Source organism: Chroicocephalus ridibundus, chromosome 1 (assembly GCF_963924245.1).
Source record: "Chroicocephalus ridibundus chromosome 1, bChrRid1.1, whole genome shotgun sequence".
In the NCBI taxonomy this organism is placed as follows: Eukaryota; Metazoa; Chordata; class Aves; order Charadriiformes; family Laridae; genus Chroicocephalus; species Chroicocephalus ridibundus.
The window spans coordinates 25,590,265-25,614,897 of record NC_086284.1 but is presented as its reverse complement, the minus strand read 5'-3'; the positions used below and the strand labels follow the sequence as shown (position 1 = coordinate 25,614,897).

The 24,633-nt window shown below is 52.2% G+C and overlaps 2 protein-coding genes across 3 annotated transcripts in view; both read left to right on the top strand.

The window, feature by feature from the left end:
• FLT3 (fms related receptor tyrosine kinase 3) overlaps window positions 1–10,307 on the top strand; it is a 43,291-nt gene extending 32,984 nt beyond the window's left edge. Inside the window, exons 13-24 of one of the 2 annotated variants that reach the window (XM_063340206.1) lie at window positions 386–492; window positions 592–724; window positions 813–917; window positions 2,237–2,347; window positions 4,387–4,540; window positions 4,881–5,008; window positions 5,365–5,489; window positions 5,854–5,976; window positions 6,590–6,701; window positions 6,785–6,884; window positions 7,848–7,953; window positions 8,914–10,307. In XM_063340206.1, the coding sequence (XP_063196276.1) occupies window positions 386–492; window positions 592–724; window positions 813–917; window positions 2,237–2,347; window positions 4,387–4,540; window positions 4,881–5,008; window positions 5,365–5,489; window positions 5,854–5,976; window positions 6,590–6,701; window positions 6,785–6,884; window positions 7,848–7,953; window positions 8,914–9,048 (1,439 nt within the window). In that variant the 3' untranslated portion in view covers window positions 9,049–10,307. Of the gene's footprint in view, window positions 1–379; window positions 493–591; window positions 725–812; window positions 918–2,236; window positions 2,348–4,386; window positions 4,541–4,880; window positions 5,009–5,364; window positions 5,490–5,853; window positions 5,977–6,589; window positions 6,702–6,784; window positions 6,885–7,847; window positions 7,954–8,913 lie in introns of both variants that reach the window. The other variant, XM_063340117.1, reaches the window with a different exon arrangement.
• A 9,146-nt stretch (window positions 10,308–19,453) lies between these two features.
• On the top strand, window positions 19,454–22,702 carry CDX2 (caudal type homeobox 2). Its single transcript, XM_063339987.1, has 3 exons — window positions 19,454–19,961; window positions 22,140–22,285; window positions 22,535–22,702. The coding sequence occupies exons 1-3, from the start codon at window positions 19,454–19,456 to the stop codon at window positions 22,700–22,702; spliced, it is 822 nt and encodes a 273-aa protein (XP_063196057.1).
• Window positions 22,703–24,633: the final 1,931 nt, after the last annotated feature.

The following is a 24,633-nucleotide window of genomic DNA, read 5'->3' as shown; positions in this document are numbered from 1 at the left end:
AGAGAGGTGGTGGAGTCTCCGTCTCTGGAGACATTCAAAACCCACCTGGACGCGTTCCTGTGCAACCTGCTCTGGGTGACCCTGCTCTGGCAGGGGGGTTGGACTAGATGATCTCCAGAGGTCCCTTCCAACCCCGACCATTCTGTGATTCTGTGATTTTTTTGGAATGAAAACAGATGTCAGAATTACCTAGCACTTAAATCCTCCTGCCCAGCTCCTTGCTTTGCTCCAGGGTCCATCTCATTCCCCACGCAGAGGAGGCTCAGGTGTGAGAGGCCTTCGAACTGGCAGAACTGACCAAGCCGCTGTGGGTTCTCCTTGCACCTTTAGCTGTACACACGAGCTCCGATTCAGTGGTAGTAATATGTATCTCTTAAAGTTGCAGGAGCTGTTTCTTCCCCCCCGGACAATGCTGCATTCTATGTCTGTCTTGGATTTTTCCTCCTAATCGTCGCTTTTTTGTTTGTATTCATTTTTCATAAATACAAAAAGGTAAAAACAAACATAAATATCTGCCTCTACTTCTTTTGTTCCTACCAGGCTGTTTCTTCTTCTCTAAGACTTATTCCACGTTTTTTTTGTCTTCCAAAGCAATTTAGATATGAAAGCCAGTTGCAAATGATTCAGATGATAGGCCCATCGGATAATGAGTACATCTACATCGACTTCCGAGAAATTGAATATGATCTCAAATGGGAATTTCCCAGGGAAAACCTGGAATTTGGTGAGCAGTCCACAGACCAACCCACAATGCTGGGGTAGTAGGAGTGGTGTAGCAGCTGCAAATAATATTGGCGTATTGTCTCTCGTAGGACAGGTCCTCGGTTCTGGGGCTTTTGGGAAAGTGGTGAATGCAACAGCTTATGGAATTAGCAATGCAGGAGATTCAGTCCAGGTCGCAGTCAAAATGCTAAAAGGTACGGTAAACTCTGGGTGCCTTTCGCAAGCAGTGATGTATTCTAGCGTCTCCAAAGTAGAAGCTGTGTTGGAAATCCCTTTATATAGAGACTTGTAGCAGTTACACCTCACAAATGCTGGTTTCAAAATCCCTTCAAATTGTTTTCAAAATCCTGTTTCAGTTTGGAAAGGTATTGCTGAAATCTCTTCTGCCTGCAGCATGTGGCTTTTTGTCCTACGCACCACAAATCTCTGTTGTGTGGGGAAGGGTGGAGCTGCTTCGCTCTAAAAAGGACAAATGCAAATTCATAATGCAGATTAGCCTGCTGGTCACATTGGTGACTCAGTGGACTTTGGAGTGAAATCCCTTTTCCTTGTAGTGCTGTCTAGCTGTTGCACTCCCTTCAGCTCCTGCCACTGAGCTAGCTTGTTTGCAAAACTTCCAGCACATCTTCCTGTAGTCTTCTGGGTGACACCAAGCAATTTCTTTCCATCCCCACTTATGGGTCAGGCTTCTTAAACCTCTGATCCTCCTTGCTGCTTCGTTCTGGCCTCTCTCCAAACTGTCTTGGCCCCTGTGTCCAGCGGTGTCCAGAAGTGAGCCTTCCCAGCAGTAAGCAGAGGAGAAGAGCTGCCTCATGGGCTCCCAAGCACCACAACCCTGCAGGTACATAACGGAATGAGCTTCACATTGGCAACAGGACCAGCACCCTGCTCACCTGCGTGCCCACACAGTCCCCCCCTGCCAGCTCTGCCGTCCAGCTCTTCATCCCCCACCCGCACGTGTGCATCAGCTTTACGCTCCCTTGGTCCACTCCTTTGCGGTTGTCTTTGTGGAAGTTCATCTTGATCATTTTTGTTCATGTCCCCAGCTCACTGAGATTGTGAGGACCAAATGCTTGCTGAAAAACAAGCTTAAAGCTATTATTGAAACACAGAGTGGGCTTCTTGGCTATTGGATCATAACTCTTTGTGTGCCATATGGCTCTTGAGACGTTTTTTTCTCTTACAATTTTTCTCCAACAAGGTTGAGTGCCATTTTTTCTGTGCTTGTGAAACACTTTAATATGCTGCTGTCATTCTTTGCCGACCTAAGAATGACAAATATTAATGTTTTATAACTGCTTTCCCAAGCATTCAAATGATACACTCTCACACACACATTTATTTTCCACCTTTAGATAAATCCTTTTATACTGTACAAAAAATTTTAGGATGTTCCCAAAGGTACTGTCAGTCCAATTAATTTGAAATTAAGACTTCTATGTGACAAAGCATGACAATCATTTACATTTTTAATTCTTTGCTGGAGATTTCCAAGTCTGTGTTACTTTTACAGAAAAACCTGATGCTTCAGAAAAAGATGCTCTAATGTCTGAGCTGAAAATGATGACTCACATTGGGAGCCATGAAAATATCGTGAACCTACTAGGAGCTTGTACTGTGTCAGGTAACTTGTGGAAAGGTTTCCATTAAAATGTTCAGACTAGCAGGGACTCCTGAACAGAAAAGAATTATCAAAAACTGATTACTGAAAGCAGTATTAAAAACATCCAAGCCATAATTAATCACCTGTTCCTCAGGCTGCTGTTCCCCTCTTCACCCTCAATCCTTTCTTTGCCCAACCAATTTTGCTGCTCTGCGCCAGCCCAAAATAAGATGAAGGTGAAATGAAATCAAAGTTAAGGCCATGCATGTGTACCGAAATGGGTCCCTTCTAATCAAACTTGCATGAAGTGACACAATAGCCCTTCTATAGAAGAGCTTTTCCTGTTACAGTGGTGATGGCACTGATACTAGCCAGTTTATTAAGCGAAAAGGAAAAGCTTATCTGGTGTAAGGTACTTTGTATCCACGTGATTCTGTTCATGTAAGAAATTTTATTTTATTTTATTTTTCTTTATTTTACTTTATTTTAATCATGTGGCTCACCAAACAGTGAGGTTGTAGAAAGAAAGGCAAGGATGGCTAAAGGCTAGACAGGAAATAAAAGAAACTAAAAAAAGAGCAGGGGTGGGGGGGACACACAAAGAAAGAAGAGGATAGAAGTGAACAACGAAAAAAGAGAACTTTTTACAGGACTGAATGTAAAAATAAACTGAAGATAGAAAGAACTGAGGAAAGATGGGCTAAGATGAAAGTGACAAGGTACTATCACCAATTAATTATTGTGTGACTTGTGATATCGTTGAGGCAACATATGTGGATGTTCCTGTCCCAAGAACTCCCTCTCCAGCCAGTCCAGCAGAGAACAGAAGCGGATGGAGAGAGGCTGAAGAACAGATCACCTCCGGAAAAGGGCAGGGTTTACCCAGTGTTTGCCCATAGCATGAAAAACTTGACAGATTTTCTGCCAATGAGATTTATGCCGTCAGAAAGACCAAAGATAACAGTTAACTCTTGTTTCCCCAGTTTGCATCAGCAGCAATACTGTCATACAAAGACATTTGAGGCGCAAGAGGAAAGCAGAGAAATAGATTGCTGTTGGTGGCTTTAGCTGATTTGAAACTATACAGGCTGCCGCTGCCTTCTGGAAAACTCAGCAAGTGATGGTGCAGGCAGGAGAGCCGCACGGAGACCTGCTCAGTCTGGCAGGGTAGGGCAGGGATAGTTCCAGCCTTACCCAAGTCCCGCGTTCAGAAGCATTTACATGGCTCTCAAGACTTCACATCCATCCTCTGAGAGACTTTACGGGCTTTTGGCGGTCTGACCCACCTTGCTTGACAGGGGGCCTCTGGCAGAAACATCCACAAATTCGTATTTGGTCTTTGGGAGCCAGAAGTGATGATGCCAGTGTAAGACTTTGCAGGGCTGACGTGTGATCACTCCGAGCTCTCCCTGGGCCATTTGCTCTGCTCCTGCTGGCTTGTTGTGGCTTTCCTCTGAGCCTGCCTGGTTGGGAATTGGAGGTATTTTTCCTCTCTTGAAAAAGTGGCCTCACCAGTGCTCCACTCAGACACATCCCCTTGCAAGGTCTTTCCCTCCTACAGATCCTCTCAGCAAAGCACATTTGGGTTCAGGTGGCATTCATGGAAAAAACAAAAAAAGGATATTTCTAGATCACAAAAGTAGTACAGATAAATGAAGGGGTATAGGTCAAAGGCCATCAATTCACACCATCAAAATCATTAGCAGCAGTCATCTTTTGCTTGAACCACGTATGGTTCAGACAATATGTTGCATCTTTATAGCCTGTACTGTCCTCCCCAGTGCCATGGTATGGGGAAGGATGTTTGTGCCTTCATAGGGATTTGCAGTCCACCCCAGGAGATGCACTACAGGGAAAAATCATCTACACAGATTTTCCGAAGGGATATTACAGTCAGTAATTAGAGTCAATAGACATTACGTGCCCATCAGTACAGGTTATGTACCTGGGAAGGGATGCTTAATACAGATCAGTCCCGGGAGAAGATGAGGCATCATTAGGGCTTTAATGGGGAGAGCGCTATAGATAGCAGAAGGCATTTACATTTCCAACTATTTCAGGACCAATCTACTTGATATTTGAATACTGTTGCTATGGTGACCTTCTGAACTACTTAAGGAGCAAGAGAGAAAAGTTTCACTGGACACTGACGGATATTTTTAAACAGCACAACTTCAGCTTTTACCACAATATCCATTTGGACCAAAATTCCAGGTAAGGCATTCAGCAACAGTTTAATACTTTATAAAGATACTGTCTCTTTTTAAGCTGCATTCTCAGCTGCGCTGTACACTGGTGAAATTATTGAATTCTTGAAAAGGTACCTTCACATACTTTAATAAACAATGCCTTGAGAGGAACAGAGATTTGATTTTCCTTATGATGTTCTTTGCACTGGACTGCAAAAGACAACCAATCTCTTGTTTCTCTTTCCAGTTTTGAAAAGACACATGTCTGTGCCCAGATTTTTAATAGCAATAACTGATCGTGTTTTTCCACTGCAAAACAGTTCACGTGTAGTGAGTAACCTTTGAAAATGTGTCACCCACTCCAGGAAGGGAACTCACCTGAAGTACGGTGTGAATACAACTCGATGCAGAGAGGATGAATTTGAAATCGCACAAAGTCAGAACACGAATGTGGCATCTGGATCAAATGGGATTGTTCTGCATTCTGAGGAAGGTAAGAACTTAATTGCTGTTATCTCTAGTAATTCTAACTGTTATTATTGTATTTATTTCTATTATTGATGCAACTAGACTAGACTCAGTGACACGGGAAACCCCTTTCTGTTTCTCTGGCAGAAATTTTGCTGGAGAAGGATTCAACAACATTTAAGACCTCAGGTTTATGTTCCTGGTCATGCTATGCATAGTATGAGTATACTTAATATACTCTTTATTTTGTGTCTGAGCAAAGGAAGCAAAAGATGTCTTTTTCTTGGTAGGAGCACATGAAAATCCTTACAGCAGTCAGTAGAATTAATCATAGAGTGAGGAAGCCCATGGAAAACTTGTACTTTTGGTTCTTTTTTACAGATAAAATTATGTGTGCAAGCAGACAGATGGATGAAGAAGAGGATTTTAATGTCCTCACTTTTGAAGACCTTCTTTGTTTCTCTTATCAAGTTGCCAAAGGAATGGAGTTTCTTGAGTCCAAATCGGTATGGTAAAGGATAGCAAATCGTTTCAGTAGAAAAGACAGTAAAAATAGGTCGATTTACCAAAGGCAGACAGATGAACAGAGCCACACAGTGGCAGGCTTGAACTATACCTCCTTCCCCGGCTTTACAGCAAAGACTGGATTGCAGTGTTAGGCATGACCCTGAGTAAGAAGTGGCTGCACACTTCTGCCTGCTCTGTCCCTGTCCCTTTGCCACGAGCACCCAGGGACTGCCCAGTTTGCTCATTCTCCAAACTGTTTGAGTGGAAGGAGGCACCAATTCAGAGAGCTCTGTGTGAGACAAGGGAATCAACTCCTTCTGATCCCAAATGCTGCAGAGCGTTAACCCATCCTTTCCTTCTAAGTGCATTCACAGAGACCTCGCTGCCCGGAATATACTAGTGACCCATGGAAAAGTGGTGAAAATATGTGACTTTGGCCTTGCCAGAGATGTAGTGAATGACTCCAACTACATCGTCAGGGGCAATGTAAGTTCCTGAATGCTCTCTATGTTTCATACCACTGTAAGAATTATAAGCAACCAAGAAAGTGCAGCTTTGCGTTTTCAAATTCATCACTAGCTTTATAGAGATCTGTACAGTGCATAAATCTCACTTTTTCCTGCCCTTATAATTAACCAAATCAACCTAGTGATAGCACTGTAAATGAGATGATACATTCTACAGCGCACACTGAAATCCATTGCCGGAAGTGCTGGGAATTGTTTACTGTTATGGACAATAACAGGGGCAATAACGTATGTGTGGGGTACACCAGATCCCCCGGCTATCTGAAGAAGCACAGGGTGGACACCTCCATCTGAGCTACTCGCTCTGGAAGTCAGAGGAGGGAAGAAGGCTCTTCTAAGGCTGAGCTCATCTCCTCCTTAAATAGTCATCTAAAACGGATGAGATTAATTGGCTCCTTTAGAGGTTCCTATTTCTCTCTATAAGAGAAATTTCAAGGGGCTGCTAAGAGAGGCCCAGCTTTTCACATCACAAACATGAATTGACCCTAACTCAAGCAGTGAGAACTACAGTGAGTCATGTAGAAAGCCTGTGTCACAGCATGACTTGGTCTCCTTTTCCCCTGTCTGTATAGGCTCGTTTACCAGTTAAATGGATGGCTCCTGAAAGCTTATTTGAGAGGACATACACAATAAAGAGTGACGTCTGGTCTTATGGAATATTACTATGGGAAATATTTTCTCTGGGTATGTTCTGTAATGCAACAACAGAGCACTGCTTGGTTTTGGCAGCTTCTGAATTAACATGTATTCTCCAATATTTTCCACAGGTGTAAATCCCTACCCTGGTATTCAGGTTGACACAAACTTCTACAAATTAATACAAAGTGGATTTAAAATGGACCGACCGTATTATGCTACAAAAGATGTGTAAGTGTATTTCCTGAGTCATGCACAGTATGGGAATTTCTATTTACTAGGTCACTGTTTGTATGATGTTTTAGATATTGTACTCTGTACCTTGCTCAAAAAAAAAAAAAAAAAAGAAAAAAGAAAGGTTGCAAAAGGTGAGATCTTCCTCTAACTCTGAAACAGGCTGCTTGATCATGCAGGTTTTGTCCTAAAGCAGAAATGATCATGACAGGTGGGGAGCTATGAGACCTGGAGCATGGAGGAAAGGTAATGACTTTAGGTTGTCTGAGCTCTTCTGGCAGACAATTTCATAGATGACCTAAGAACTCAGTGCCTTGCTATGGCGCCGTACCATTCTCATCCTCTCATTGTAGAGACTGTGATGGCATTGATGGTACAGGTGAATCTGACAGATTCACCCAAGAAAGATTGCTGTGGGGCTTATAAATACCAAGGAATATATTGACCTGGTAAGTTTGCAAGGGATTTTAGCAGCTAGGCACTGCACTGGTCACTGATGAAACTGTAAAATCTCTAAGGTGGTGTTCAAACTTCAGAAAGATTTTTGTGATGTCAAATTCCACAAAAAGACTCACTGGGAAAATTGTCCTCAAGAGCACAGAGTCCACAAGGAGCAGGTTCAGCCCCAGAATCAGACAGGAATTGTCTTCCAACCATTTTCTTTATGGCAGCTGGAAAACAAGGTTAGCATGCCAGTATGTGCCAGCAAGGGTGAAATCCTGGCCCAAATCCTATGAAGAGGATTTTGCTAAGGGCTCCAGCAAAGCCATATTCTTCATTTCACCCTTTTCCTCATATTTCTGTATCGTTACCTCTGATGCAACATGCTGAATCTGGACTCTTCCTATATAATCATTCTGGTGCCCAGTGATTCCCACCTAAATTTTGCACTTCCATGTGGTCACTTACAGCGACTCAGACAGCCAACATGTTTTCTGTGTCACCTCTTTGCTCTTGCAGCTATCGCGTGATGCAGTCCTGTTGGGCCCTTGACTCCAGAAAAAGACCCTCTTTTTCTTGGCTGGTTTCCTCTCTTGCCTGTCAGCTGGCTGAGGCAGAAGGAGCAGTAAGTAAACATAGAAAGAAGAAAAATGGGGGTTTTGGATTTCTTTTTGTAGCTGAGAAATAGTCTTCTGGTTTCTATTCAAGTGTGCCATTGTGTCATGGAGCTATTCCCCAGGGATCAATGTAAGAGTTTGGGGAACATTTTTTTGCCATCAGAAGGAATCCTGACCTTCCTGATGAGGATTTCTTTCCTCGCACTGCCTCCACTGGGACTCTGGAAGGCTGAAATCTCTCAGCCTGTGCTACGGGAACGTGATTCCCTTGTGCAGGAGTCAGTGCAGTTGGCTTTGGTGATGCTGATTAACTGCCATGGGAGGGGAGCTGAGCCCAGGCCACCTTCCAGGGATCTCACAGGGGACCACAATAGGTGTGTGCTGCCAAGTCCTTACAGACGTAGGGCCGTACATCATTCTCAAAGGTCAAAATCATAAACAGGACCTGAGGAAGTCATTTTCCATCCTTACTGGACTGTGATCTCTTCCTCAGGGAGGATAAGCAACTCCTTTCAAAACTACCGATTCCTACCTGGGTATCCACTCTGGGCTAGACACTATTTCCCAGGACAGTGTCCTCGCGAACCTTTTGGGATGTGGGGAGCTAAGAATGATTCTTGCCTTTGCAGCCTTGAGCCTCTCTGCAAGCTGTTATCCTGGCAGAAGCTGCCGAATGTAGAGGCGAACTGATGAGAGAATTCAAAGTACTGTACCTAGACAAAAAAATCCTCCTTTGTGGTCCAGTGCCCTTCCTCAACCCAGCTCTTTTTGGCTGGATAAGATCTATCTCATTTAGGCAGTTGTCTGGATTCCCTTTGGAGTCAGTGAGTGGATATGAGTGTGATTCTCCCTCAAGAGGAGGTGGGCTGTACCTTACAAGTGCCTGCTTCACAGGGAGAAAAGCAGATTATACCAAGTAGAATAAAGAGTAACAGAAGATATCTTTTATTTCCTCTTCCCAATTCCAGGTTTACCAAAATATGAAGAAAAATGTTTCTACGCACAATTCCAGCATCAAAACTAGGCCACGTGTAAGCAGGGATGAGGGATCTCTGCTGTCCCCGACTGTGCTCCAGCATGAAGACTCTCAGGTTGAAAGATAATCTGGGTTCTGGATTTGATCTCAGTATTTTCATAAACTCCTTGTAGCATATATGCTTTATATCACCATGAAGAAAAGAAAATTTTACCTACTGGTGCTCTATTCACATTTCTTATGGGATAGTCTGTATTTATCTTACTTTGAGGAGAAGACACAATTCATTCCTTTGAATTCAGCAACCACATCTATCACAGGAGAAAAACCGTCTTTTCGCGGTCTCTCTACAACTGGATAATCTCTTTTCCTGTTTTTTTTAGACAGTGTCTAATCAATGCATTGAGTTCAGACTGTTCTTGACGTATTGCAAGCAAATACAAGAAAATCCATGGTTTTTTAGTCTATGTTTACAAGCACGGACTATGCATCTAAAGCTAACAGGTGTGATTTCCAGAAGTGCTACTCACATCTTCATCTCCAGACATCAGCAAGTGTTGGAAAATCAGCCTTGTTTTTACAAGGAATCTGAGCATGTACGACTGTCTTGTCCTGAGCATCTCAATTGCTGTGAAGTTCCCAATAGCTGTCCAGTTCAGGTGAGTTCATTTCATCAAGCCCTAGGTGCTCGGGTGGTCTCTAGTCATCCAGGCTACATTCTGCACCCACTGATGAGAGCTAAGCATTTACAGCGAGTGAATTCTTCCACCTAAAATAAGCATTAAAACAAGCAGGGGGAGTGATATTTAGAGATGACCTTCTGCCTCCCTGGTCTAGAAAATCCAGGTGGCCTCTCCAACTGGAAGTCTTGCTTCCACTGAGTTATAAGTAGTTCCACTCTTTGGGCTTTGTATGTTTTAATATCAAATAAAAATGTCTGATTTTAAAGGAATTATCTTCTGTAGCAATTTAGGAGTGTAATATCATCACTCCCAATTCCAAGAAGTCAGCCTGGGTGTATTGCTTACTGCAATAAAATGAGAGTACATCTCTTCAGCCTTCTCCCAGACTCCCAGGACAATAACCAGAGGCTTGATGGTTTTTTAATATACATAAAAAGACTTATTTTTGTGATTACGTTTGCGGATTTGTAAATACAGCTTTTATAAGCATACATTTGTCTACATCCTAGTGAATCAAGATAAGAATATATTGGTTAATAGTTTTCTTCTCTTTTACATTTTACGAAATGCTAACTGCAGGTAGGATTTCCAGTGGCAAGTGTTATAAATGAATAACTGTTTGGATAGAATATGCTATCACATAAACTGAGGTGCTCTTTACTAACGTTGTCTGAAAATAAATAATGGTGTTGTAATACAGTAATTATGGATTGTGTACTTTTGGTAACATTGGTGACTTATCAATGAATCACTGATTGTTTTTTTTAATCGGATATAAACCGATGAAGAATAATTTGGAAATATAAAGATAGAAATAAAGCCTTAACATTGCATTTTCTGGAAAATATTTATGTCTTTTAACATACTCATATATACAATTTCAAAGTGTTCAGCAACAAGATGTCACTGTTCAGCCCTGCTAACGCACAGCCTGCACCAGACGGAAAGCAAGACTTGAGCGTCTTGTGCAGACAGGAGTTTTCAGAGCCTTCAGAGCTAGGGGAGCTTAACTCTGAACTGGTTGCATCCAAGTCTAGCTGGCCCTGGAAGCTAAGCAGATGTGAACTTGGCTCATAGAGAAGCAAATGGGAATCCCATGTGCTTTAAAACATGCCACAGAGTTGCGTCAAATGTTTTTCCCCAAGATTATAAATGGAGTGGGCAGAAATCATCTGGCCCCATCATAGCCACTGAGCTGAGACTCAGGAATCTAAAGGCAAGTAGAAAACCTTGGAGCAAACTCCTCGTGATGCACACGTGAAAAGCAGCTCAGGCAACACTGCACCCTGGGAGGAAGTACAATGAGGAGAAACACCATCCTGTAAGGGCTGGGCATGTGGAGGGTTGTGTATTTGCTTCTCCACAGAGCAGAGACAGATGCAACAAAGCTACAGGAGGGATTCATTGAAAAAAAATAATATCTTTCAGGAGCACATTTCCTTTCCAGGATGCTTCCAACACAACTTAGCAAAGTGCTGGTCCATTCCTGAGGTTTGTGCAAAGCCATAGCCAGTACTGTTTAAGAAGCAGTTTCATGATTATTGAAGGAAAATTCCCACTTTTCTCTTGTTAGGATCCAGATCCCTAATCCTGCCTCCAGGAGCAGGTTCTCTGGAGAAAGTGCTAAATTCCCCCTGTAGTGAATGGGGAGAGTTAAGCTTGTTTGAAGACCTCCAGCAGAGATGCCATTAGTCTAAGTTAGATGCATTAAGTCGGGAAGAGACTGACAAAGATTCAGGAATCATTAAATCGGGAAGAAGAGGAACAGAAGGGGTTGAGGTCAGTTAAAAGTGCTGAATGGCAAAGGACACCGCGCTCTCCTTGTTAGCAACAACAGAAAGAACAAGAAAGAAATATTTGACAAGACAAGACGAATTGAGGAATCGGCAGTAATTTTCTTTCCCTTTTCCTTGCCAAAGCACACGGCGGAGCCTGCAGCCCGGTCCCGAGACCTCTCCGGGGGATGCTCCGGTCCCCGTCCAGCTGCCGGAGCCGGCACTAGGTGGAGCTCCGCGACCGCGGCAGCCTAATGCGGGAGCGGGTGGAGGGAAGGGGACAAGGGGCTGGGCCGGTGCTCAGCAGAAGGGCCTGGGCCAGCCGCGGTGTCTGGACCAGAGCCGGGGGAGCAGGGCCGGGGTGATGGTGCCGAGCTTCACAGGGAATCCACAGCCAAAACCTCGTAGCACTGACGGGTTGAGCCACGTACCAGTGCGAACCAGTCAGTCCCCCCCTCTGTGCATTTGCCCAAACAACAGTGGCTGTGTCTTACAGGCAGCACACACTAAAAAAAGAGGGGGCCTTTCTCTGTCCAGCTCAAGAGAAACTGGATGTGCTTCTCTAACACAAGTCTCACTGTCAGGTTTGGGATATCTGGAATGGGCTTTCTGATGTCTCTCTGGGAGAAGATGGGACTAATTGTGTGTTGAACCAGAAGAGGAGAGTAGAAGTGCCATGCAGGCTAGCAGTGGCTTTCAGTCCACATGTTCACAGAGATATGTGAAAGGTGATGGAGAAATCCAAGGTCGTATTTGCTACAGAGCCTTTTGCAGATATGTCATTTTTAAGAGTCCACACTTCCTCTGGGAAATATTTTGGGGGTGCAGAAATCAAAGCAGGCTGAAGATACAGACATTTGCCACGCAGCTGGGCACTCTATTATCTCAGCCTTCTTCTCCCAGACACTGAACTAGATGAAGTACCCAGTGGCACGGGGCTCCTTCTTCCCAGATAAATGCATCGCTGCACTAGTGAGTCACTGCCTCCTTCCCTTTCCCATCAACAGCTAATTAATTAGGCCACGCAAAGTAAAACAGCTTTAAAAAGAAGCCCAACCCAGACCTCTGGTTGAGGAGGCTACAAATCACTTCAGAAAGATGCAGGACCTGAGCCCAGCTCCTTCTCACCCTTGGTGAGCAGCCCAGTGCTGGCCTGTGGTGAGGTGGGGCAGCAGTGCCTTCCAGCCGGGTTGTGTAAGACCTGAGCCGGATTCACGCTTCCCAACATGCTTTCCGTGGATGAGAAAAAGCAGGCGGCGCTGCTCAGTTCAGGGATCCTGTCTTACAGGTTACTGCCACATTAAAAGGTAGGGGTTTATGGCTGTGCTGGAAAATTGATAGAGCAACACTCCTGGCAGAAGTGTGAGGGGCCCTTGGGTATGATACGGATCAGATCTCAGCAGAGGACGTTTTTTGAAGAGCTGTGTTTTGGTAAGAGGTAGTCACCATGGAAAAGCGGTGTTGCTTCTGTGGCCACATCCACACAGGCACATGCAGACTGGAGTGGGATTCAGTTTGTTTAGATACTGCTTAGTCAGGATAAAAACCCATGGGAGATCCTGACAGTGACCCACTCCTCCTGCCAAGTCCTACCTACACCCACTCATGATCCATTGCACTGCACCTAAGCTTTGGCACTTAGCTGTGGCTGCCCATATGTGCCCAGAGATGCACTAAGGTTCCTCTCCCTCCATGCTCTCTATCATGGGGACATCACTGTCTTCCAGCTGAAGAAAGCCTGGGCATCACTTCTAATCACAGCCCTGCAGTCCCACCAGCGCCATCCCTTCAGATCCTAAAAAAATGCAGCACCCATCTCTAGTTTCCACCATATTTCTCCTGGAGAAGTGACTATCTGCCTGGTGTGGACTGGGAAGTCCTTTGGAAAAGCCTCCTGTGGCAGGGGAAGCGGGATGGGGGTGTCCTGGGTGCAGAAGAGCTGTGGAGCTAAACACGGGCAGAGATGGTGCTGGTTCCCAGGAGCTAAGCCGCGAAGCAAGTGGCCTGAGGATGGCAGTGTGGGCCACAGCCAGGAGCCTGGCCTTGAGATCTGGGCCTGGCCCCACCTTTCACTTCTTTTGGGGCCTCTTTTCAGACCAGAAAAAATTGAGGTAAGACTCCTCTTCCCCCCAAAAAAACTAGAAGACGGCTGGGAGCTAATGGGAGGTGGTGGAGAGCAGTCAGCCACCAGTTTCTCCTTGGAGCTAAGAGGGCTGAGGTTTGTTGGTTTGTTTTGGAGGGAACAGGTTTGCCCATGGAGGAAGAAGAGTCTTCTCCAGCTGCCTTACAGACTCAGAATAAAGAAAGGTCCCATGTGGGAGCCTCAGCCTGCTCCCTGCCAGGCCAAGGAAGCGCTTGGCACCTCCCTGCCTTGGAGTCCCACATTGCCTAGCACGAAATATTATCCACCAAACACCGTGGCCCTGCACACACGGGATGTGTACAGTTATGGCCTTTGAAACCTTCGACCTCGCAAACAACAAACCGTCTACGTGGGCCTGGGCCACCCCGTGCTGCCTTTGCTGACGGAACAGGCTTGCCGGATTGGGCCTGCCGTGCAACACAGGCTGAGGGAGACGGTGGTGCGGGGCAGCCACCCCTCAGCATCTTGCCATGGAAGGCCCATGGGGGTGGGGGATACAGCAGCAGCAGTAGCGCTGCTGAGACGCGTGGGAGGACACGGGCACGGGGTGTGCATCGCCTCCCCTTGAAGGTTACATTTCAAGGTTACATTTGCTGGTGGCAAACACGTGCAAACCATTTTGCAGCTGGCATTTGATGTTTGGGGAGTCAACACGCGTGTCACCGGCACCGTCCCACCACCTGGGCCGAGGCGTACAGTTTCCCCGGGAGTGGCATGGCTCTGGGCAAGGGTTGGGGGACCGGAGGGCGGGCTCCCCCCATCCCGGCTGCAAAGCCGAAAGCATGCGGCTGGAGAGCACCGCGCTCCCACCACGTTCCCCCACCCCGCACCGGGCGCCGCCGGGGCCGGGCTGCAAGCTGGGGAAGATAACAGCGGCCCTGCGTGCGCCGGGGAGCGTCCGTACGGGGAGGGAGGGGGGTGTCCTCGGGGGGCAGGGGGTGATAACAGCCGAGCCCTGGGCTCCCTCCCCAGGAGCGGGGCCGCCGCAACCACCGCACGCCGTCCGCCAGGGCCGCGCCGTCGGGGCCGCGCCGCGGGTGCGCGCTGCCGGCTGACTCACGGCTCCCGTCACCGGATCAGGCCCCGGCCTTCCCAGGCGGGACGTGCCAGCAGGGTCCGGGCACAGGCGGGAAAGGCGGCCGGGGCGTGCACCGAGGCCTGGGGCGCTGGTGCGGCTTTCCTTCCCCTTGCCATTTAAAAATGGTATTTAAATAAAAAAAAGAACAATCCGGCCATGGCGGGATTTCCCCGGCCAGCAGAAGGTGTCCCGGGGGGGGGGGTCCGGTGGCGATCCACCAGCGACTTCTTAAGGGAGCAAAGCAACGCCCAGCCTGTGTAAACAGGGGCAGGGAGCGCGACGGGGATCAGCCTTTGGTCCCCCGCCGGACACACCGAGCGTCTCCCCGGGAGGGTCTGGCCACCGGGCCCGAGCGGCTGCGGACACCGGCCTGTTGGCTGCGCGAAGCCTCTGGTGCATAATTTGGCTTTTTTCCCTCCCCCCTTCTCTCCTTACGTTCCTGTTTCCCGGAGGGGGGCCGGGGCGATGCGAGCTCATGCCCGACAGCACCTGTGCGAAGAGGCTCAGCGGGGGCGGCGGAGCTCCAGCCTGGCACAAGGTGCCACCCCCCCCCAACCCCCCCCCTCCTCCCCCGTCTGTGCTTCCTTCCCAGCAACGCGAATCCGCTCGGGAGCGAGCGTTTAGCATCCAACCCGCTCCTAGAGGCATGTGCTTAAACAAGCCGAGTATCAACCCCACGATAAAAGTATTCTGCAACGTAATCTACATCAAAGCCTCGGGGGCTGCCGGCTTGAAAAGATCCAAGATGTTTTCTAAGTCCTTATCATGTCTGTGCTTAGGGGGAGTCATAAATTCCACAGGTCGGACTAACTAACACACGATTCCTCCTTCCCTTCTCTCTCCTCGGCCACCAAAGGGCTTTCAAGCAGGCTTTTCTTTCTTTTTTTTTCTTTTCTTTTTTTTTTTTTAACCTTGCAAACAAAGCTCCCGGTTCCGTGTCGTTAAGGTGGGGGGAGAGGGGAGGATCCCACAAATTCCCCCCCCTTCGCCCTACCCAGAGCTTCTTCTAAGTGACACAAAAATAAATTCTTTAAAACCGAAAACTATTAGAAATAAAGAAGAAGGTGAATCCTCATTCCGGAAAGCGTCCCGGCAGGGGGGAGCGGTCGGTGGAGGAAGGATCGCGGGGGCTGGGCGGCACTCGGCCTTTCCCGGCGCTTACGGGGAGTTCTCTGGCCCGGGACGGGGGTCCCCTGGCTGTGCATCCCTCCCCAGCCCCGGGACCCGAGGCCACGATGAGCGCCGGCTCCGAGGCGAGGTGCCCGCTCCAGAGCCGGCAGCGGGCAGTGGGAAGGGGCGTTCTGCCCCGGCGTTCCTCACGCAATCGTGCCGCTGACTTGACTCCCCCCGGGGCAGGCAGATTCCCTCGGAAATAATTATTTCAGCTCAAGAAGTAAGGCTGGAGCTGTAGGTGGGGAGCCCGGCGTCTGCCCGCGCCGGAACCTAGGGTAAAACAGCCGTCGGTGAGAATACAGTAATCAGGATGGAGGGGAGAAATGAAAAAAAAAATATATTTCCCTGCAAAGGGTAGTCCCGATCAGGCACTTGTCAGCTTGAGAAGCTTTGGATCGCATTTTTCCCGCTCAGGATCTAACGAAATAGGAAAAAAAAAAAAAACCAAAACCTAACAACAACAACAACAACAACAAAAACGAAGGAAAGAAAGAGGGAGAGATAAGGGACTCGCCCGCACTCCAGCCTCGGCGTCCGGTTCTGGAGTTCCCGCTCCTCTCCCGGTGCTGCGGCTCCGGGCGGGGGTCGGCAGGAAGCCCCGAGGCGGAGGCTGGGAAGGAGATGGCAGCTGCCAGGGCCGGCTTGGGAAACCTCCCGCCTTGGTCGCCGCTTCCAGGCCCGTAGGGAGAAAAGGGGGGAAACCCAGCTGAGAGAGGCACCCCCTCTCCCCAATCCCCTCTGGAAGCCCCGATCGCTGGAGGGCGAGAAGGGGGGACAAATCCTGCCCCAGTCGCAAGGAAAGGAAGCCCAGCCAGCCCCTGACGCAGGCTCGGGGTGTGCGCGGCGCGGGGTCCCTCGTATTTTAAGACAAGAGGGTCCCGGGAGCAGAGCGTCCCCCGCCCCAGCAGCCGGGCAGTCGCTGCGGCGGGCCGGGAGCGGGGGGCGGCTGCGCGGCGGGGGATGTTCCGCAGCATCCCGCCGTGGGGGAATCGGGTCTCGTCCCCCACCTCGCCGTCCGCCCCGGGTGGGGGACAGCCAGCAGGATCCGGCCTCCCCAGTCCGCCCCGTGCTCGGGGGCAGCCGGGATCACTGTCCGACGGGCAGAGGGAGAGCCGGGCAGGGGGACAGCGGAGCGGTGCGCTCCATGCGAGGCCGGGCGGGCGCGGTGCCGCCTCGCAGCCTGGCCCAGCTCCTCCGCAGCAGCCCCGGGGCTCTCATCGGTCCCGGAGGCCCCCAGTCTCGCCAGTTCGGTCTGGTGTCGGGTCTCCCCCCAAAGCGCTGCCACCTGCCTGCCGGGGATTCACGAATTGAAGCCTTAGACACCGAACTGGGCTGGTTCGGGGTTTGTTAGGGTTTTGGTGCGGTTTCATACAATACGTTCAGAGTTTTGTCATTTTAATGGCCCCTTCCTCCGTTTATGGCATCATCAAATTCACATCCGCATAGATCGGCTGTGTCGGTGCTTATCGGGAGAAGCGATTACACCGAAGGGACGCGGCATTTCTTTTCCAGAGTCACATTTCAGTCTCCTGCGGCAGAGAGCACGGGGGGCTGCAAGCCCCACTCCCTTTCCCCGTTCCCCCACCAGTGGGGCGGCGGAAAGGCGTGCCATGGTGGGAACGGGCAACAGGGAGAGAAATCCCCTCCGGAGAAGGCGGCTGACAGGCATCCCCGCATCCCTGCTGTTGTGCTGCTGTTATCACAGGGTCGCAACGGCGGCCGTCAGCGACAGTCTGCGAACGACAAGTGACAGTGTGGGCGCAGGCACTGCTTTACCGGCTGTGTGCAGGGTGGGGGTAACCCGTTCCTCGCAGCCGGGGTCGCCACGGCTGTTCCGAGGGGACTGCCCGTGGTCTTTTCCCCGGGAGCTATGCTCCGTCCTCCTCCCCTTGAGCGCCCCGATCCCCCAAGGCCACGGGACCTTGACGGATACTTTGGGAGTCGTCGCTGAATTAGTCCCACTCGTGTTAAAGCATAGCCCGCGGCAGCCCCACGCTCTGCACCAAAGGGCCCGGTGGAAGGAGCGAGATTTTCAGGAGTGCGGAGAGGAAGATCTGCCCCTGCAGAGCTGAAATTCCCCCTCAGCCACAAAACGCCCCGTCTCAGTGACCTGGGGAGGGACCCTCCTCGGTCTGCAGAACAGCCACTCCCGGGGAAGGAAAAATACCCCTGGGACCTGCCCACCGGGATCCCCCCACGAAAGACCCGGGACACGCGGAGCGGGGAAAGCGCGCGGCCCGTGGGGGAGCCCCGGCAGGACCCAACCGCAGCCGCCCCAAACTCCCGGGAGAGCAAGCGGGGACGGCTGGTGCTGCGCTGCTCCGGCGAACCGTGCTGGGAAAACGGGGGGACGCTCCCGTTTTTTCTCCTTTTTTTTTTTTTTTTTCTGCGCTGGTGAAAGGTTTCCTGGCTGTGTCATGGGAAAAGATGCGAATATGCAAACGTTGTCGGGCATTGTCCCCGCTCAGGGTGAAAAGTTAAAGCATAAAAGCGGCGGGGGGAAGCTGAGAGGGGGTCGCCTCTTCAAAGGGGGCTGGCTGGCCCGCGGGAGCCGGCTGCCTCTCGCCCGGGAGCCACCCTTCCCGGGCCGGCATTTCCAGCGGGTTTCCAAGGCGTCGGGGTGGGGAAAAGCCTATGTGCGTCGAGGGGCAAGTGGCCAGTTTCCCCGTGGCCGCGCTACAGCGAGGGAATCGCCCCCCGGGGTGGCGGCCTCCGGGCAGAGGAGGGTGGGTCCCCCCGTGGGTTCCCCCGCGTCCAGGTCCCTGCGGTCGGAAGGATGCTTCGGCCTCTCTCCAGCGGAGACTACGAGGGCAGGGGGCGTTTTAGGCGAAGGCACCCCCAGCCCTCGGGGCCCGGGCTGGAACGGGGAAGGTGGGCAGCGCCTGGCCTCGAAGCTCTGCAGGCACACGCGGGGGGGAGGAGGCAGCGCCCTCGGAGGGGGGGATTTCTCCTCTTACCTCTCCTTCATCGCCCGTGACCGAGTGGGAGCAGAAGCGAGCGGGTGGGAAGCGCGTTAGGAAAAGCAGTAGGCCGTCGCGGTGGGGTTTGTTGCTTAAAACAACCACGACAAAATGGCTTTGTGGATTTTTAATCAAAACTCCCTCCTCCTCCGCCCCTTCCCCCCCACACCCCCAGCCCCAAGCACGGAGAAGAGCTGGTTAAAGTGCTGCCTACAGATCGGGCGCGATACACGGTTCCCATATTCCCACCCTCGCCCTTAGATCTCCCTCTCTGTCTTTTGCAAGTCTCTTGATTTCATCCTTTGAACCTGTGATTGGAGGTTAAAGTGCACCAGGTTGCAATGGAAGGAGGAAGCTCTTAAACAATAAAGGCTTGAATATTTAGCTGTGATCAGGTCGCTGCCCTCTCCTTATCTTTTTAAATGCAAATCGTCTTTTAGGGGTAGTAGCTATATACCCAGCGCCTCTCCACGTCACCTGCCTTTGGTGTGTCTGGGCCATTACTAATAGAGCCTTGTAAACAATCGTTAATCATGTAAGTGCTGCCGGCCATTGGATTCGGACCGGGAGCCGGCAGCGCGGAGCGCGGAGCGCAGCGCGGGGCCGCGGCCCCTCCGCCTGCCCCCTCCCCGCCCCGGGCAGCCCGTCCCCAGGCAGCAGGCGGGCCGCGGCCAGAGCCCCGAGCAGCATGCGGAGAGCCGCCGCCGGGGCCCCGCCAGCATGTACGTGAGCTACCTCTTGGAGAAGGACGGGCCCATGTACCCCGGCCCGGTGCGACACTCGGGGGGGCTCAACCTGGCGGCGCAGAACTTCGTGGGCGCCCCGCAGTACGCGGACTACGGCGGCTACCATGTGAACCTCGACAGCGCCCAGTCGCCCGGCCCGGCCTGGCCCTCGCCCTACGCCGCCCCGCTCCGCGACGACTGGGGCGCCTACGGACAAGGGGCCCCGCCGGCCGCCGGCGCCGTCCATGGCCTCAACGGCGGCTCCCCCGCCGCCGCCATGGCCTACAGCCCCGCCGACTACCACCACCACCACCACCACCCGCACGCCCACCACCACGCCGGCCCCGCGCCCCACTGCTCCGCCGGGGTCATGCAGCCCCTCAACGCCGCCAACGCCGCCGCCGCCGCCGCCGCCGCCCCCGAGCCGCTCTCCCCCGGCGGGCAGCGCCGCGGCCTCTGCGAGTGGATGAGGAAACCGGCGCAGCCCCCGCTCAGCAGCCAGGGTAAGGGCCGACCGGGGGGAGGCGGGCGGGAGGGCGGGGGGCTGCCCCGACGACCGCTCCCCCGGGGCGCCGCCGGCTGGCCCCCAGCCCCCGGGTCACCGTGCGCCGTCGGGGAGGGGGGGGAAACACCCCGAAACAAACCGGCCGGAGGGCCGGTCCTCGGAAGAACGGGGGCTGCCGTTCGACCGCGGGCCCGCAGGGAGCGGCTCTGCGCCGGGGAGCAGCCGCTGCCGGCCCCGGAGGGTCGGTGCCTCGGGGCGGGCTCCGGCGGGAGCAGGACGGAATGGCCCGGGATCCCGAGGAAACGCTCGCTCTTCCTCCCGCGGCTCTGCTCGTCCGCTTATAGCCACTTAGAAGATTTTTATAACCAATTATAGTCATATAAATCATCGGCCGGTGTCGCTCCGCATTTGTTTCTGAGTCACTGGACGCCTACCCTTTATTAAGGTCTCCCTGCGGCCGGGCCTCCCGAGCGGCGTCTGCCGCTGCCCGCCGACCCCTGCGGGCTGTGCCCCCGGTGGGGCCGGGAGGTGCGAGGGCGTGCCCCCCCCAACTCCCCCGGTGCCCCGGCGGCGGGAGGCCGGCCGCGGCTGCGGCGGGCAAGACGGGTCGGGCCGTAGCCGGCGCCGTGCTCCCTTGTGATGTTAATACCCTCGCAGACCCTCTATTTTATTCCCCTCCCTTCCTCTGCCAGGGGAGATGCGTGTCCCCCCGCTTTGATACATCCCTTCCACGACCGTTGCCTCCTCTTTTTCCTTTATTCTTTTATTTTTGGTCTTTTTTTAATATATATATATATATATAGTGGCCGAAAAAAAAAAAAAAAAGAAAAGGGTGGCGACTTTCGCAGCAAATAGCGACTTCTGGCATTCCTCTCTCATCCTCTGCCTTGCGCGACGGACGGCAGGGCCGGCGGGGGTCCCCGGGCGGCGTGGGCTACGGGTCCCGGCCACGCCCGCGGCCACCGCGCCTCGGGGGAAGCCCCGGTGCCCCGGTACCGGCCGCTGGCACCAGCTACGCCCCGGGGTGTCGATGGCCGCGGAGCTCTCCGAGGCCCGTCGCGCTTCCCACAGCAGCCCGTGGTGTTCCCACAGTTTGGGCTTGTGCGGTGGTGGCCGGTCCCTTGTCTCCATTCAAATTCTGCCTTTGGAGCCAGTGTTTATGTTAATGTGCAGGGCTGGGGGGATGAAAGCGCCTGCCGCCATTTGTTCAGTAGTGGTAATTCAAACAGAATGTGGCTGTCATTAAGGCTTTGAGAAGGGGCTTTCTTTGATAAGATCTCCTTGTCCTGCATTGTTTGGGATTGTGTTCCCTATTCACTGGCTCTGGGGAGTTTTCTCTGATCAGGCTTGTATCTTTACAGGGTGCTTTTGTTGTGGTTTGCGGAGAGTTTACCTGAACAAAGTCAGCCTGCTAGCCATTAAGCACCTTGGGGGCAGAGACTCCCCGCCTCGGCTCCCTGGGGAACGGGCGGGACGGGGACACAACCAGTTAAACAAGAAACCCCCGGGAGAAAGGAGGTGAGCGGCTGCGGCGATGCACACTCGCCGGCCGCTCGCTGGCATTCGCCTTCGGTTTTCGTTGGGTTTTGGTTTTCGGTTTTTTAAGAGGTTTTTTTTTTTTTGAGAGCTAAAGTCTCACGTCGCGCTTCCAGTGTCACCGAGAAGTCGCTTTAGCCTCTGCCCCGACGCCAGCGGGGAGAGCCAGGCCAGAGCCCGGCCGGGCCCTGAGGGACCCCCGACGGCCGCTCCCCGTTTCCTCGTTAGGAAACGAAGCCGCCGTGCCCTGAACGGGGCTTTCCTTTCTTTCCCCTTTTCCCTTCTCTTTGTAAAAAGTTTGTTCTCGGTGGGGAAGGCAAAACAAAACCGAAAGCCAACAACAAGTGCACAATCAAGGTGTCCCAAGAGCAATCCGTGAGGAGGGCGTAGGGCTGGCAACCGGGGCTGGGAGCCCGCGCTCGGCTTGCCCTTACAGCCGGCACGCCGTGGGGTTCTCCACCTTGTCCCCAAGTGGAACTGTGGAACTGCTCCTCTCCCCTCTGTTCGCTGTGTCCCGCGCAGGGAGAGGCGAGCAGGAAGCCGGGGAGGCCTGATCCTGCTCGCCCTGCACCGGCAGGGAGGAGAACCAAGCTCCACCCGGGCCTTTCGGCTTCCCCAACCCCGGCTTTGTTCTCCGCAGTTAAAACCAGGACGAAAGACAAGTACCGGGTCGTGTACACCGACCACCAGCGGCTGGAGCTGGAGAAGGAGTTTCACTACAGCCGCTACATCACCATCAGGAGGAAAGCGGAGCTGGCCTCCAACCTGGGGCTGTCGGAGAGGCAGGTCTGTCCCACGCGTAGCGCTCCCCACGCCCGCCACCTGTGGCCGGGATGCGCGGGCCCGGGATGCGCGGGGCAGGGATGCGCGGGGCAGGGATGAACGGAGCCGGGGTGCGCGGGGCCGGGATGCGCAGGGTAATGCTGCGCAGGGTAAGGATGCTCGGGGCCAGGATGAGCTCCCGGTGAGGCCCCTCCCGGAGGGAGACGGCCGCGGGGAACCACCCTCCTCACCCCCCTCTTTCCTCCCCGGCAGGTGAAAATCTGGTTCCAGAACAGGCGGGCGAAGGAGAGGAAGATCAACAAGAAGAAGCTGCAGCAGGCGCAGCCCGGCGGCGCGGAGCAGCTCAGCCCCGGCGCCCCGCTGCAGGCTCCCGCGGCGGGGGCGGCCGCCGCCGGGCTGGGTCCCGCCGCCCCCCAGTGACAGCGGCCGGGGGACCGCGGCGCAGGGACTGCTGGAGGGGACGGCCGCGGCGGGGCCGGGCCGGGCCGGGCCAGGCCGGGGCCGGGGGGACACGGTGGGAGCGGTCCCCCCCTCCCCGCCTATGCACTACACCGCCCCGCGGGGCCGGCCGTGTGTACAGATGTACAGTGTATGTGTCTCGTCGTCCGGGGGAAGCGTGGCCATCGCTTTATTAATATTATTATTATTATGTTTGGGTGGGTTTTGTTTTTTTTTTACCCTGGAGCTTGTTAGAAAAAAGGGGGGGCACTGCCTGCCAGTCAACCCCCGGTGAATCTCAGGGATTGGTCCAAAAGACCTTAGAAATGTTGTTGGGCTAACGATGAATTTTAACAGAAAAAAAAAATAATTAAAGCACATTTTTTTTTTATTTTATATTTTATTTTTTTTTTTCTCGTAATCGTAAATACGCAAAACGTTCATCCTGCCCTAAGGGCCACAGCAGACAAGATAAGGCACTGTTTAAACGTTCAGAAGTGAATTGCTTAATGTTAGACACTTGTAAAAGAGCCCATAAATCCTGTGCTGATAGTCATCCAGCCAGATTTATTAGCCGCAGCGCAGAGAAATTAGAAGATTGAAGTCTCCTCTGAAAAAGGTGTCCTGTCATGCTGGAGTGAGGAGCCTTGCTTGTGTCTGCACAGTACAACTGCAAAGTGTCTGGTGCCATTTTGGAATGGCACCATTTTGGAATGGCATCGTCATTTCAATTATGTGCTACTTATCACCTCCTTATAAATTTTGGCCTCTCTGGAGTTTTTTTCCAGTTAGTTTTCCAAAGCCTCCTGGGTTTTACCAGCTTCACGCAGGTTTCATTGCAGCCCCAGCAGGAGCAGAAATCCTCGAAAGAGCACTGCTGTGCCAGAACCCACCTTACCCAGGCTGTGGCCCATTTCCACATGGTGGCTAGATCTCGGGGACCAGGATAGAGATGCCGAACGACTCACCTAGCCAGAGATGAAAACAAGGAAAGTCCAGCTGATTTGGCCAAATCACCCCGACTGTTTGACATGTGTACATTGACATGTGTCGGGAGAAACCCCACCGAGAAATAAGGCTATGCAGCTGGGCTGGGGTGGCCACATTACAGCCTGTGGCTTGGGCTGAGTGTGGGACCAGCTCATGTGGGGCTGGGCCCCAGCAGAGATGGGAGCACTGTCCAGCCCCAAATACGTTATGTGGGTTTCTGACTTCTCCAGCATTTGGCCCCACGTTTTTACATTTTTCTCAGCATATTTATTTAAGATATTCCAGTTGCCTTCTTTGGGGCACTTTAGTTTTCTCCTTGTTGACCCTGTTCTCGTCTTTTTGCTGAAACCAAAGCCACGTGCCAGCAGGATCTGCAGGACTGCACAGGGAAGATTGGTTTGCCAGGGCCTGGCCCCACAGACAACATAGCTCTCTCTGCCTGGGAGATCTTGGGGAAATGGTGAGCACCAGCCCCAAAGCCTCCATGCTGGGTTTTGCCCATGTGTAGCTCATGGCTTTCTGGGCCAGGGGCTGGGTGCTGGCTGGCAGGCTGACAGTGAATGTATGGCCATGCAAACCTGCTCCAGGGCTCCTGCACCTGGGGGAAGACCATGGCAGCACCTCCAATACAGGGAACCTACTTGATTTTCTGCCTCATATGTAGTCTCAGAAGCACGTCTGGCCAGGAGACATGGGTGCAGCACCCAGGAGGTTATGGGCTTGACGCACACCACATCCTGCTGGGTCCAATGTCCATGGTTCGCTCTGGACCAGAAGGAGGCAGGAGCCATCCTTCTTTGCCTCTAAATGGTCCTTGGCTCCTTCTGGAGGAGCTCTTTCCCTGGGGACACCTAGAGCTGAGCAGTACCCAGGCTTGGCTGTGCAGCACCAGCCTTACACCAGAGAGAGGAGAGCAGTCGCAC